Below are 14,783 nucleotides of genomic sequence, written 5' to 3'. Positions count from 1 at the left end.
ACTTTGCTCAGTTATTTCCTTCCTCCTTCATTACTGAATTCCTCAGCATTCCCCATTTTTTTCTTAATCCTTTTAGCTTTGTCTTCAGCATTTTCTCCTACGGAAATCAGTCTACCTTCCTAGCTGCACTGCTATCCTACAAGCTCTTTGGGAAAAGGACTCATACATAATTCCAAGTTCATACACTGCAACATGAATTTAGAAACATAAGAAAAGGCTATGTAATCCACAGCCCAAATTTGTTTACTGGTGATTTACTATAGAAAACAAATGCTAATTAAGTTGCTCTACTACATGCAAGTATTTGGTATATTTAACAACATTAATAAATAGCTTTAAAACTTTTGCAGAATCTTTGCTGCCCTGTAAAGACACAAGTACAACAAACAGAAGGAAGGATCTGCCTCTAAAAAACAGAAGCATGCCCACTTGAAATTATTCAGGATAAGATCTTCCATAGATAAATGCTTTTTAACCTTGAATTCAATGCTGGAATGAGCAGAAGCCATAAAAGCTTTAAGAATTATTAGAAGTTAATATTTTGCTTGTTGAAATCCATATTTTTAAAGTAGGTTTTCTCAAATATTTACAATGCTAAAAGTAACTCCTGGGTCCTGTTTTGACTTTGCATAGATTCCCTTACAAAGAACACGAAAGATATGGAGCACCAATTTTTAGCCTGACTCAGGCCATGGAATAATCTGAGTACTCTTATGTCACCATCCTTTTACTAATAGCACATACTTTGCAAGCATCTGCTAATCCTCACATCTAATCTACATTGTACTATAGGGACAGGGACATGTTTTTAACAAGTAATTAAATGTTAGGATGCTAAATGACTTGTGTTGTAACAGAAATCTAACAAAGCATTGTTACATTGTTGTAACTCTACAACAACCTGTTGTAGAATTTGGGAGTCCAGACTCTCCAGTCCTCTGTTTCTACCTCTAAGCTCCACCAGAGTCTGTTCAGACTGGTGAGGAAAACTGCAGGCTAGAAACGATGGTTCCTGTTCTCCGTTCCTTGTCACACTACTGACTGTGTTCCTGGAGCCCCTTTTGGAGCCACGACCACTAACGATCCACAAGAAATCAGCCTGTGACACCTTCGGCTCTTGGCTCCTGTTTAAATTGCCAATTACAAAGAGTTAGAGCGGTGGCTTTTGTGTTGGCTCTGCTTGACTACTTGACACCGGATCAAAGCTACTATCTCATTTCATGCAGACAAGCGAGCAGCTGGTAGACAGCAATGACTTCCGATCACTGTCAAAATAGGTTACATGTCCATTTATTTATCCTGTAATCATTTTAGGCAAAGTTAATGGCATAAAACCCTTTTCAGAGTGTATTGCAGTTCTGTAAAACTAAGAAAACTGAGAGCAGACGGGCAAGCCCTGCCCTGTACATTGAGTTCATTGGAAGGCAAGTGAGGACATGATCAGTTTGGCAGAAATGAAAAATGCCTGCTAATAAAATCTGAGACTGGGAAAACAAGAAGAAAAATTATAGCAAAGGCATTTTAAGGTACTGAATCAGAGAGGTGGGAACTGCTGGAGAGGAACATTGCTCAAGACGGCCTTGTCTGTTCAAGTATCAAAATGATGCTTCCAACCAAGGTTTGAGAGACAAGGCAGGGCTGCGCTGCTGCTGCTGCAGCACACGCAGAAGTTGGCACACAGACACACAGAAACACACAATGCCTAAAAACAAACCCACCCAGAAAGAGATCCTAAGAGAGAAGCTGAGCATGCTGAATTTTGTCAGCTTCAAGAAAGGATGTGAGATATGTGTGGGTGACAAGTCATGAATGCAGCATTTCCAAAGAAAAGCACACTTTCTTTTTTTGTTTTGATTACAGTGTAAGTTATGAGACATGGTATGATTATGAACACATAAAATGTTTGCCAATAAAGTTGTTATTTCTCTAATTTCTCTTTTTCTCTCTAACCCACTGCTTCTCAGCCCTCCCCTGCCATTCTCGCTGTGTCACATTGGACAACACCACTGTTCTACCTGTCATTCAGGTTCAGAATCTGGATATTAGCTTTGACTCATCCGATTCCTCACCTCGCATTCAGGCTCTGACAAAGTCGTACAGATTTGTTCTGCATTGCATCTCTCTGTCAGAATTCTTGCCCTAGCTTTCAGCAAATAAAATCCACACTAAATCAACACCTTTTTCTCCAGTGTTGATAAATCCAGGCTTCCTCAGTCATGCATGCGTGCAAAGGGCTGCAAAAATCACAATGTTAGTCTGTTAATCTAACCTTCAACTATGTGGCTCTTCTTTCTCAGCCCTGTTTCAGGTCCTTTCCCCTCTTATCACATAGAACATGAACTTCATGCTCCAACTTCATTTTCAGACCCACTTCACTGCTAGAGTTCTGACTTCAACCTGTTACAACACTTTTGAAAGTCAAATTTAAAAAGCTTTTTTGAGCTCTTTCCTGTGCTCTGTCTTCTTTGGAAGTCTTATTTGCCCTCCATTACCCACATGATACTATCTGCCCCATTTTTCCTCTTTCAAACTGCCTTTTACCTCCGTGTTCCCCAAACCTGACAACAGTCCCACTACTTGTGTGCTTATAACACTGAGTATCACTTTTTTTTTCCTTATATCTCCACATCTGTCAATTGGTTCACATTCATTCCCTTTCAACTTGTATTGACACAGTAAATTCCTGGAGGTGGGTGCTGTTTTCATGTATTTGTTTTGCTTGTAAAGTACTAACCACTAGATTAGCTTTAACAAGTACTATCGCTCATGACAATCTCTTTCTAATGCCATAAAAATGGTGTGTTTTCCTAGACTATCGTTCCTCTCCTGCTCTTTGCCAAACCAATCTGCTTTGAGAACCATCATGTTTAATCCAACCCACTCCCCTGTCTGATCTATAACCTGTCCTTGCATAACATGCACAGGACAGGTGAGGGAGAAAGGCGATTCAGCACCACCTCTCACCCTTCCCTTCAAAGCCCAGTGAGCTTCTGCTTTCCAGTTCCTAAAATTTCTAGCCAAGTTATGAAGGGAAATATTGTTTTCCTCACTCCCAAAGGGAGGAAATACTAACTCCTGCACATTACCAGCATACGCCAGACACGATCCATTCATGCAGGCCATGTGCTCTACAGCAATGAACTGAGTACTGAATTATTCAGCAAGATGCACTCCAAAATTCATGTTTTCCCCACTGCAATCACTCCCAGAACCTCTTACACCACTGGGAGCATTTTTGACATGGGACTACGAGAACAGTTTCAAGCAGAGCATTCAATGGACAAAAAACCCATTACTTTATGCACTATTGCCTCTGAATAACCTCAGAGCAAGAAGAGTCCCAAACAAGTGAAATTTGAGTAACAACTGAGAAAAAGCAAGAGTTGCTACTTCTAGCAATTATACCTTAGTTAAAAATGGTCAGCTTTTTACATTTTTATACAGAGATTAACAGTACACACATAACAAAACGGTAGCGGTAGGAACTCTTATTGTGGTGTGGGTAATCATCAGAAACAGCAAATCCATTAGAATAAAAAGAGATAGACTACACTTTACAGCTTAGTAACTATTTCAAACTAAATAGATGTTGCAAAAGAAATAAAAAGAAATTTTAAAAAACCTACCCTTCTTTTTATACTTATTAAAGTGGCGCCGTCCTTTGCCAGTAAGCCAAAAACAAACAGAATGAAAATAAAATAATGAAAAACCCACACAAGGAGAACAGGAAAAGAAACTGCTAATAATATAAATCTGAATCATTAGAGTTCTTAAAATCAGATTAAAGAGTTAACTGATCAAACATGGTACAAATTTCTGGTTTTAAAAATCCAAAAGCCTTCAATGCATTTAGATTAAAATATTAAACATGTTTCTTATTACATTGCATAATCAACCAGAAAGCATCTGCTAAATGGCAACTTCATGGCAGCTGACATGAGCTTCTTGACTCCATTTTTTTCCTTCTTTTACAAATTGGACACCATCCCTTAATAGACGACGCTCACCATGTCAATGTAGAAATCCCACATGATGGTACATTGTTTCACCTTTTCAAATCAGCCAAATATGTTTCTGATGCAAATCTCAGTATTGTAAAATTCAAAATGAAAGGAGGCTCTGATCACATTTGCAAAACAGTATATGACAGCATCTTTGGAAGGATTTTTGTTAAAGGAGTGGAAGACTTGCATGCCCTTCAAATATATTATGAGATGAAACAAAATTACAGCCAACTCTGAGTCACTTCTAAGAACCCAACTCATTGGAACATGGAACTGTGCAAACAGCGAAAAGCAGGACAGGATGAAGGATCCCTGCTTGGAGACTTACCCCAGAACTTGCCAGTTGAAAGACCAAACTATTATAAGACACAGACAATGGGAACACTACGTAAGAACGACACCTTGATATACTGGGGTGGTTATGTCATAGAGGTTAAATAGAGATGAATATAAAAAAGTGACAACATACCAAAATAACATAATCATAGCTGCGTGTCTGATTCTTTAATTGATTCTTGGCCACAGCATCACTTATTAATAACTCCTACAGCTAATTGTGGACAGAAGGTTACTCTCAGTGCAGTTCAATTTACAGCAAATCTTCCACTGACTTTAACTATACACATTTTCTTTAGCAGGATACATCTCCACCCACTGAATTATCTTTTGATTATCAGGCTTTCTTTTTCTTTATAAGCCATATTTTGCCCACATGAGATTCAAATGTATTGTTAGCCTTTTTGTGTTTTAGATGGAATTCTTAACTAGGTTAAACTCCAAGTGATTTCAAAGGGAATCTTGCCTGAGCAAGGATGGAGTAAATCTGTTGATAACGATTACCTGAGAATAAGTTATTTCCACAGATCAGGATGAGAAATGAAATCTCTCAGTATTTGGCAGAGTGTTTGAGGGGGTGAAATTTCCTCCACTTCCATCAGCCTGTGTGTTGGGCCAAAAGTTCATCTCTTTCTAATAATTTTCATGGTGTTTTGCTGGAGCTAATGGACCTGAAGTCAAATCTGTGCTGTCTCTCACAGATTTCCTTCATTTTTATCTTTTAGAACTACATGGATGGGGCAAAGTAACACAGGGAGTACCTGCACACTGTCTGCAAAGAGTCTGCGGGTGACTCCTCTCAGGATTCATTGTCTCTGATGCCCCAAGATCAGCCCTGTAACAGGGGATTCACTGACATAAAGGATCACGCTTTGCATCTATCAAACTTGGGATTCATCCAATGTGAAGCTCTTAGTGCTGTGTTGTTGCATGAATCAAGCTCTAAAAGCCACTTGAAGAGCTTGTTCACGTTTTCTCTACATTTCTGTATTTGAATCTTGCCTCAAACTATTTTACAGTGAGACATTGAGCCATGTGTTGCCAGGGAAATAATAATTTTTAAAAAATCAGATGGAAAGAAAATCATTATCCTTCTATATCTGTGACAGCTTAAATATAAATTTAACATTACAGTAAATGTACATTAAACATGTCTCCATACGTATAATATGCCGGAAAATATTTAATTCTCTATCACATTTTACTGTGTTTTACCAGGCATACAAATGCAATTTTGAATGCTGTCTTCTGAAACTGCTCTCACACATAATTGGCATAAAAATCTATGGCCATAAGAGCAGGTATGGCAGTGTCTGTGCAGCAGGCGAGGACAGAGCCCTCCAGCCCTGGTCCCTGCTGGGGACGTCTCCTCCTATAAAGACGTGCAGCTCTGTGCTTGCACAGAAACACGAGAATTCTGTCAACACACCCGTTCTGTCATTTTAGGTCGTTTCTCAGGCTTCTTTGTTCTTTAGAAATACCGTGATGTGTGACAAGGAAACAGCAAAAGGGTTGAAAGGAACTTCCAAGAAACCACTTCAGCTTTTGAGGGGAAAGAGACAACACAGCAAGGACAAGCGGGAAGCAGAGGGATGTACTGAGGGAGGAAATGCCTGACATACAGCTTGACAAGTACCCTACAAAAAAGCTATTTATCTGACACAGCCTGAACAAAGTCTTTTCTAGCATTAACACGGAATTCAGCATTACACAGAGGTTCGGTACACAACGCAGGGCTGCCCCACAACTCCAAATGCAGATGAGTTGATTTAACGGCCATGTGTGTGTGAGGAGTGGCAGTGGAGCACAGTCACTGCATGCACACTTGCACAGAAATGCATTCAGCTGTCAACATCTATTTAGAGCACACACTATCACACCATTTACTTTGTAATACACAGATATCGCCTCTACGTATTTGCCAAGTGTCTTGATTTCTCAGATATTCAAACAACATGTATGCTGTATTTGAAGTATTCTTTAAAATGAGTAGGGCTAGCAGTGAATTAACATCACTAGCTTTTTCCAAGGCCCTTAGCTTTTGGGGTTTTTTTCTTATTATGGCACCTTCGAGCACCAAATATGGAGTCACAAAATGGAAATTACTCGCTCCAGTACAACTACAACAGCTATTCATGGAGTATTCCATAGACATGCATGAGTATCCTGGATGCCACCCTGCTACAGCCACGGAAGAGGAGGGACACAACAAACTGTCCTCAGGACTGGATCAGGAGTCTGGGAAGAAACGAGCACATTACTAAGGCCCTTCAAGGCATTCCAAAGCACCAGGCTTTCCCCTTTCGAACACTAACAACCTGTGGAAAACAACTGTAAACATATGATATTGACAATGTGCCTAAATCTCGCACAAACTAAGAAAGAAGCAAACTGTAAAATGTTAGGACTGTGCTCGGGAACAGCAGGGAACACAACCCAGTCACTGAATTTAGATAACGTGTGCTACTAGCTGTATAAACTAAACAAGGCCTCCTTTATCAATCTTTTCCCTATGACAGCTATCCCAAACTCTCAGAAAAACTTAGTAAACACCGACTGCCAATCCACAAACATCTTTTAGATTTCTGTTTAATCCTTGATAATCATGCATCTCCCATTTTATTTGTAAAAAATTACAATCAACATTTAAGAAAATGTTTCTTTTAAGTCTTTATCAAGTCCTACTTTTTTTTTTTTCCTAAAAAAGGCAAACTTCCTTCGGTCAAAGAGCAATTGTATATGCAAGAAAGATGCTATGTTCTAGAAGTAAGGCTCAGCCAAGCCAGAATATTGCACACTATCAATAACGACAGATAATCAGTCTTCTGTTGCAGACTAGTTAGTGGTTATCAGAAAACACTGATGATAATCTATCCTCTTTTACAGAAAATAAATCTTTTCTGCTCTTTCCACCTACTACCTTTGACACAAAAAAGGTGCAGTTATGCAAACTCATCAGCAACGAAGCAATATTTCCACTTGATCACATTTAACTAGGAGATCTAAGGAAAAAAAGGCATATTGATCTATTTGAGTCTAGCTTGGACCCATGCTAACCAGCAGGCACTATAGATCCATACATCACAAACACACACTGCGGTTATTTGTAAACATAGGGAAAATGATACCTTTAGCACAGTCTGCTCCGTGAAATCCTGGAAAACAGTGGCAGACACCTGATACACACTCGCCATTCCCATGACAGTTCCGTGGGCAGTCTTGCACCGAATCTGAAATACAAGCATCACAGGCACATTAGTAGGTTCCTATTTAGGCTACAAATTCTTTGCTTAATTTTTCGTCAGTTTATTTTGTCTTCAATACTTAGAAGAACAATGTCTGATAATATTAACACCACAAAGTTCAGGTGAAGCAAAAAGGTACCCAGTTTTACAGCAGCATGAGTAAGCGTAGAGATCTAGTGATATACTGGGGTCCCTTATTGAGTCTCTGAGCACCATCAGAACTCAAAGTCTGCTGATAGCCCTGAAGTCTGCTGGTCCAACAGGCAGACAGGGCTGCCCCTTCAGACCTTGACAGCTCTGTTTGAACTCATACTATGCAGCAAACATAATGCTTCATCAGGAAAATCATCAATCTCCCTTGTGCAATGTGACTTCAACCTGGCACAACCACCCTTCCACGTGAGGCTGATTATCCCAAGGAGAATCTCTTCTCCTTCTACAGACATTTAAAGCCTCCTTAATTAAGCTGACAGAAATGTCTGCTGAAGATGACAAAGAGGAGCTCTTCCACTCCAGCAAATATTATTTATACTGAAAAAATTAATAACAAAGGTGTGAGCAGCTACACAAGAGGATGAAATAGAGGTCTGTAAAAACACTGGACAAGGTTTAACACTAGAGTTTGATCACTGAAGTGTTGATGACTTCAATAAGCACACCTGCCTGATGACAACATTTCACCTGTACCAAAATACTGATTTTCCACAAATTCTGTTATTATTTGAATAATATATACACCACTTGACATAGTAACAACCTAGAAATCAAATTCCAATTTTGCAATTAATTCTTAAAATCACCTTCATTTGTAAGCTGTTAGATTTCAGTGGAACACGTTTGCAACACTGAATTATTGGGACAAAAAATCAGACTGGAAGGTTGTTACCCTTCACTATTACTCCCTGTTGTTGTGGAACCTGTGGCCCCAAACTAAATGGCTCTGTCAGTCGCAGACAACAAAGAAACAGCAGCTGTAGAACACACAAAACGAATTTTGGATTTGGAACTAGCAGAACCATACAGTGTATTGTTCTGTCAAATTAAACTGAAAAGAGGAAAAAGATTCAAGCACAACTTTAAATCTAATTTCACAGTTGCAGGACACTAAATAAAAAAACCCTCTAAAGCAAATTTTCAAAGAGATGTCATTAGCTTGGCCTCTTGAAATGATTCATGTAAACAATGAAAAGAAAAATTGAAACATAATGCTCAAAGATATCAATTTGCCTCACAAAGAAGCCTGTCTATAGATTTATTCATTATCTTGCTTCATGGCACACAAAAGCATCATCTATGTATTCAAAATCATGGTAAATTTAGTATTGTCTGGGAGTTAAAATAATTTATGTTATTCTTTCTCCTCTTCCACATCAGAGTAAGTATGAGCTGTCTCAGATCCTTTGACTATGAAATGTCTGATATTAGTTGTGTGTAGAAGAACCTCTGAACTGGATAAAACACTGTATTTTTCTCTACATTTCAGTCCAATTACTGTTATTGCACTATCAAGTAGTCTACCTGACTATTAGACCTTTGATGCTCTTGAAAGCTGCAGCCTCGACCTGGCAGCTCTTTTAAGCACAACTTATCGCAGCTGAAGGTTTAAGCACAAGAGGGGCATAACACGATATAAGCACAAACGTTCTTGGTTTTGGAGAAGCAGAAAAAGCATTCTATGAGCAAATACGCAAATATGTGTATATGTATCAAAACGCGCAGCACCTACTAACTCTTATAAAATCACGTATAAGCTATGGAAGAAAAATCATTTTTTCATCTTAATTGCGGTTAACAGAAACAATTACATTCACACTTAATGACACAGTATTGGCTATCCTCCTACACCCTTTGGAACTTCAGCCATCAAACTGAATTTTACACTAATGCGAAAGGAAAAAGACATAAGCTTTGTACCATCAATCAGGCAAGACTGGAAAAGATCTCCAACTGTTTTTCACCAAGCCTAAAAACTCACTTGGACTTTTAGCAGTTTCTCTTTCCCTGAACTAACAGTAATTACAGATTCTTACAATATAGTGCCATTTAATACTTCACCGGCCAGGACAGAATACCACACAGACTATCTCAGAATTTTTTGTGCCACTGTGACAAAGATATTCAGCCAAGTTCATTAAATCCTTCAAAGCTCAACAGATCTTCTAATAAAATTGGGGAACTTAAGACTCAGTTTGATTTTCGACTAAACGTAACCCTGTTCTTCTAAAAAAGCCAGCAAGCTTCTCAGATCATAGGCTAGACGTTTGTCTGCTCCTCATTCCACCATGCGGAGGAGATGACCCACTATTAGTTGAGCAGCAAGCTTCAAGGTAGCAAATGGCTAATTAACTGACTCAATCCCTAGGGTAACTGCAAACAACAATCTCATTCACAGGTGTCAGCTTCTTGTGCTGTCTTTCTGCTAAGATGAAACCTCTCTCCTGTTGGACACTATTCCACCTGGGTGTGAAGCAGCTCCTCCAGAGGAGCAAATAAGAAGTGTAAGAATGACAGAGATAAGGGAGAGGAATATTAACTTGGGAATGCTCCAACCCAGACTGAACTTAATCTGAGTTTTGTTTTCCAGAACTACGCTCAAGATCTATGTGGATGCTAAAATCCTTAAATCAGCAAATTAAAATCAGCACCCCATTACAGACACTTCATGACAGAGTAGCACTGAGAAATAAAAAAGCACAGCATAAGGATAAACAGGCTGAATAGTGAAGACTGCAATAAGATCTTACAACTTTAAGTAAGAGAAGGTACAAACAGAGAGGAAAAATGCTCAACTTGGAGATACCTACCCAAAATAACTGTGCTGAAAGAGATCACTTCTTTGTCCTTGCCGTCGTTGTAAAACGCCAAGTGCCACAAACCCACGTCCAAGTACTGAACAAACACAGCCTCATTCTGAACAAGGGTCTGAATGCTCCGGCGTTCCCGTGGGGACTCCACCACACTCCATTTCTCTTTCCCATCCAAGCGTTCCATGAAATCGTACTGCAGGGAAAAAAACAGGGGGAAAAAAGGAGGAAAAACAAACAACAACAAAACACAAACAAACAACTCCCTGAACAAACAGACCTGACTACAGAATGATATTTCAGCTCAAAATCTGACACTATATTTTCTCTTCTACTTTGTCATAAAATGGTATTTCTGGAAAATATGCCAATGTCAAACTAATATTTACCAGTCAATGATGGAACACACAGAGATTCTGTGACTCTTATCCTTTCTTAAACACTAACATGGAATTATTCATCTTTCTTCTGCATAGGTGATCAAAAAATACACAAATAGCATTTCTTGACAGGCTGGGTTTTGAGAAAGAAATTGAAACCAATTATTTGACCCATCAAATTTTAGATTCCTACCCAGCTTTCAAATCTGGAAACCTTCAACCCATGAAAGACACAGCCTTTTCTAAGCAATTGCCTACAATAGATTTTTGCTGCAAGAGGAACAGAAGTCTCAGATCTAGCTCCAGACATATAACTGAATGGAAACCCCCGGAACGTGAAAACAAGCAGGTAACGTGTCTGTCTAATATTACATAACTCAGTACCCAACAAAAATGCACTTCACAAGTTCTATATCATGGAGTAAGAGTTGCTTACCTGGAGTTTGTATGTGGAACAGTCAGGGGCAAGTAGATTACAAAAACCAGAGGGAGCATGGAAAGGAATAACACAAATCAAGTGGCTGAAGGAATTGAACTTATATTAAGGAAAACTGAGAATTTCTGTTTGGATGGTTTCCAAGTAAGGTAGAACATCACATTAATCTTTGGAAAGGGATCAAACAGAGCAAGTGATTATTTGGAGTACAAGAGGGATGGCACCATTAATGGCACAAAACTAAAAAAAGAAAGAAATTGAAGATGAATGTCAGATAAGCTTCCCATCTATTAAGCTCAGTAATAGCCTCCCAATGGAGATGCCACGGCATCAGACAATTAAACAGGACTGGAAGAAATATTGTTTAATCTACAGCAGGGAATAACTCTGCATAACAAAGCAGCTGGACTAGCTGTCCTAATAGGCTTTTTTTCTGTCTTTAAAGTCTGTTATTCTGGAGCTCTCAAGCTGATGTTATGCTCAACTTCCAGCTCTCATAGCTCCTATCTAAGGGAAGCCCTTAAGAAACAACAAAAACAATATATCTAATCTTTTGATAGTTGTATAACAAGACCCCTATGAAAACACATCTTGTTTTAGACACATTTATCTATGTAGGAGTAGATAGATATAGATAGACATGTCTAAAGAAAGATGTATGTGTTCAATAAAATACAGTAATAGTATGTGCTTGCTTGCCAGTAGTTTCATTGCATTTACCTCTGTTATCTCTAGCACATATAGTCTGTGCTTGCAACAGCTCTGAGAAAATGTACACCTTCACTTGCTTTCATTTTAAACAGAAAACCGAAATCTTGCATCCTAAACAGACCAAACGTCCTGAGAGGGTTGTCTTGTATAACAAATTTCACTCATTAGCAGTGAGTTCTAGCAAATAATACACAATATGCAATAAAATAATGAATATTCTCCCTTCTAGTAGAAGAGATAGACAGATGGACTGATTTAACACTTTAGCACCATGTTACACATCTATCTAAAACTGAGGTATAAAAGCTGACATTTCTACTGGAAATTTTCTAACCGTTATATATGAGCAATATAGAGTCCTTGATACACTCAGCCTTACAACAAAGGGAAAAATACAGAGGTACTACTACTTTCCTGTGAAACGTGGAACTATGACACCAATATGCAGCCACAAAGGGAATTTGTCACAGTGTTGTCACAGCAAGTGCATTATCCACTCTCTCCTATGCCTTTAATCATGGAAAAGAGCAGAAGCAGAATTAAAAGTTTCAGCAAACGGTGAAGATCAGCTTGCCACCCACTTGAGCCTTTTTTTCACACAGGATTTTTGCAGAAAGTAAATCAGGTAAATCAGTGCATTTTAGCCAACGCACACCAGAGGTTTAGAGATTTCTGGCACGTCAGTAACTTTCACAGTATCAGGGGTGCCAAACACACGTATATCTTTCTCTTAAATCAATGACATTTGGAAATATTGCTAAAACCTATCGTCCAACAGTCAGAGGTTAAGGACAGACTCATCACCTCCTTGGGAAATGTTATTAGTCTGGCAACATCTTGGGAAAAAGAAATCTTGCTCTTCAGAACAATCATTCACAAAGGGTCAGCTAAGGAAGCAGCAATAAAAGCTGACATTTCTCACTGGCAACACGCTGTTCGTCTCTGCTTGTGCTGGCAGGCGCCTCTGCCTCCCCTCTGTGTGATGCTGATTCTACCTCATATCACGGAGAAGGCTCAGCAGTTGGCGAGATCGAAGGGGAAGAGTGTTCAGGCTGAAACTGCTTGAAGTAGTTTTAGCTGCAGAATCTCTTTTCAGGATGACAGGGTGTGACCTAGTGGGAGCAGCTCCCTTGGCATGACTCCCCATAAGGCTGCAGCTTTAACTCTGGGAAAGCTAAGATTGTTATCTCCGCTCTCTGATCAATCTAGGAGGAACTATTCCATGCTCAGCCAAAAGCAAAATGCTTAAACCTGAATAACTTTATGAATGGTGAAATACCAGTGCAAACGGATACACAGTCTAACAATAGATTTTTATTCCACTTTAGATTCCTCAGGACTGAGAAAAAGAGAAGGAAGATAATGGAGGTGCTGGCGTCTCCCTGGGTGTACAAATCCTAACGTGTCAGCACGTACCTAGGTGTATGTGCCCCAAAATCTAAAATCCCTGAGTAAAAGGTCACCGAGATGGCAATGTCAGTTCATAACCAGATAAGATTTCTTCACATTGTTAACCTGACTCATCATTTTGCTTCTTGTGGCCCTGTTGATTTTCAGATTTACCAAATTTGAGTGATTAATTTTAAGTAATGTTGTGTTGAAGCTCCTGCTTTAAAGCTACTTATTGACAAACGTGCATAATTAGAAGACGAATGAAGGTACTTTCATGATCATGAAAGAAGCAGCTGTGGAATTTTTAATGTAATATACACAACTGCTAAGGAAGAGACAGCTACATCACATGAATCAAATCAAACTGAATCTCTGAAGTCATTTGGAAGTTACACTGAATTTTTTTTTTTTTATGATCCTTTATATTTCATAGCTTCAAAAAAGCAAAAGTCACAGAAAAAGGGCCAAAACTGCTCAGAAATAAAATGCATCAAAAATCCCATGACTACATTTTCAGAGTTCAGTTTTGCAGTGGGGAGTACTTACTGTGATTAAAGCTCCATATAAGCAAGTGACTTGCCAACACACCTCTCTAAAATTCCAAATTCACATTCTCAGTGAGTTTATTTTTACTACACAGCATGCCAAAACCCTACTGCATATGTTTATTTACAAACCTAAACCTCATACTAAGTTATTTCTGGGCAATTTGTTTTTATAATTTCTCCAATGCAGTGATTTCTCTCCTCCTCTGATGTACTTTCTTCATAGGCTAATGAGGATTTTCTTTTTCCAGTAACCAAGGGGAGTCAGCAAAACAGCTTTGGAACTTTACATATACGGTAGAGACTATACTGCACAACACCATCCATATAGCACAGTTTGCCTGAGCCCAGGTGCATCCAGGTGCGAGAGCAGAGCAAAGCAGAGAGTTTGCAGGGGTCGATGCTGAAGATGCAGAGAGCCTGCATCACCTTTGGGTTTTTCTTAGATTTCAAACCATTTGAGTGCCTCTGCAAAACCCCCAACTGTGTTTGAAATTCAAAATTGAAAACAAAGATTTCTTAGAGCTCTTGTCTTAATAACAGACATGCATATTCAAACTGAGGGGGAAGTTAAAAACAGTCTTGGCTTTGTGGCTAGTATTCCTCTTTATGCCAAAGCCCAGCAAGACCTAAGCAGCCAAGAAAACATATGTCAGAGCAACGTGTTTGCAAAGTGCTTTAAAATTAGTTCTTCATAAAATCCAGCTGGTAATTATTCATTAAAACACACCCTTGAAACATCTGATACCCACAGTGAGAGCCAAGTGGTTTGTTTCAATATTTGAACGTGACCCAACACAAGCACCACAAGGCAGCGATCAGCAATCACAGCACCGGAGCACTTTGAGGTGGTCAGAGCACCTCAATGTGTTTGAGCACTGGCTAAAAACCAAGGTAACACTGAAGCTCCTCAGCTATTCAAGTTGTTTC

General features: G+C 39.1%; 1 protein-coding gene across 19 annotated transcripts in view; it reads right to left on the bottom strand.

The window, feature by feature from the left end:
• Window positions 1-14,783, bottom strand: part of TENM2 (teneurin transmembrane protein 2) — a 629,416-nt gene that overhangs the window by 91,515 nt on the left and 523,118 nt on the right. For 11 of the 19 annotated variants that reach the window (XM_071814801.1, XM_071814803.1, XM_071814804.1 and 8 more), the window contains 3 exons: window positions 10,390-10,585; window positions 7,469-7,570; window positions 3,627-3,659 (listed from right to left, as the gene is read on the bottom strand). In XM_071814801.1, the coding sequence (XP_071670902.1) occupies window positions 3,627-3,659; window positions 7,469-7,570; window positions 10,390-10,585 (331 nt within the window). Of the gene's footprint in view, window positions 1-3,626; window positions 3,660-7,468; window positions 7,571-10,389; window positions 10,586-11,205; window positions 14,360-14,783 lie in introns of those variants that run through there. The other 8 variants (XM_065848731.2, XM_071814808.1, XM_065848730.2 and 5 more) reach the window with 2 other exon arrangements.

The sequence above is a fragment of the Patagioenas fasciata genome, chromosome 14, assembly GCF_037038585.1.
Source record: "Patagioenas fasciata isolate bPatFas1 chromosome 14, bPatFas1.hap1, whole genome shotgun sequence".
Lineage (NCBI taxonomy): Eukaryota > Metazoa > Chordata > Aves > Columbiformes > Columbidae > Patagioenas > Patagioenas fasciata.
This window is presented reverse-complemented; position numbering and strand designations above follow the sequence as displayed.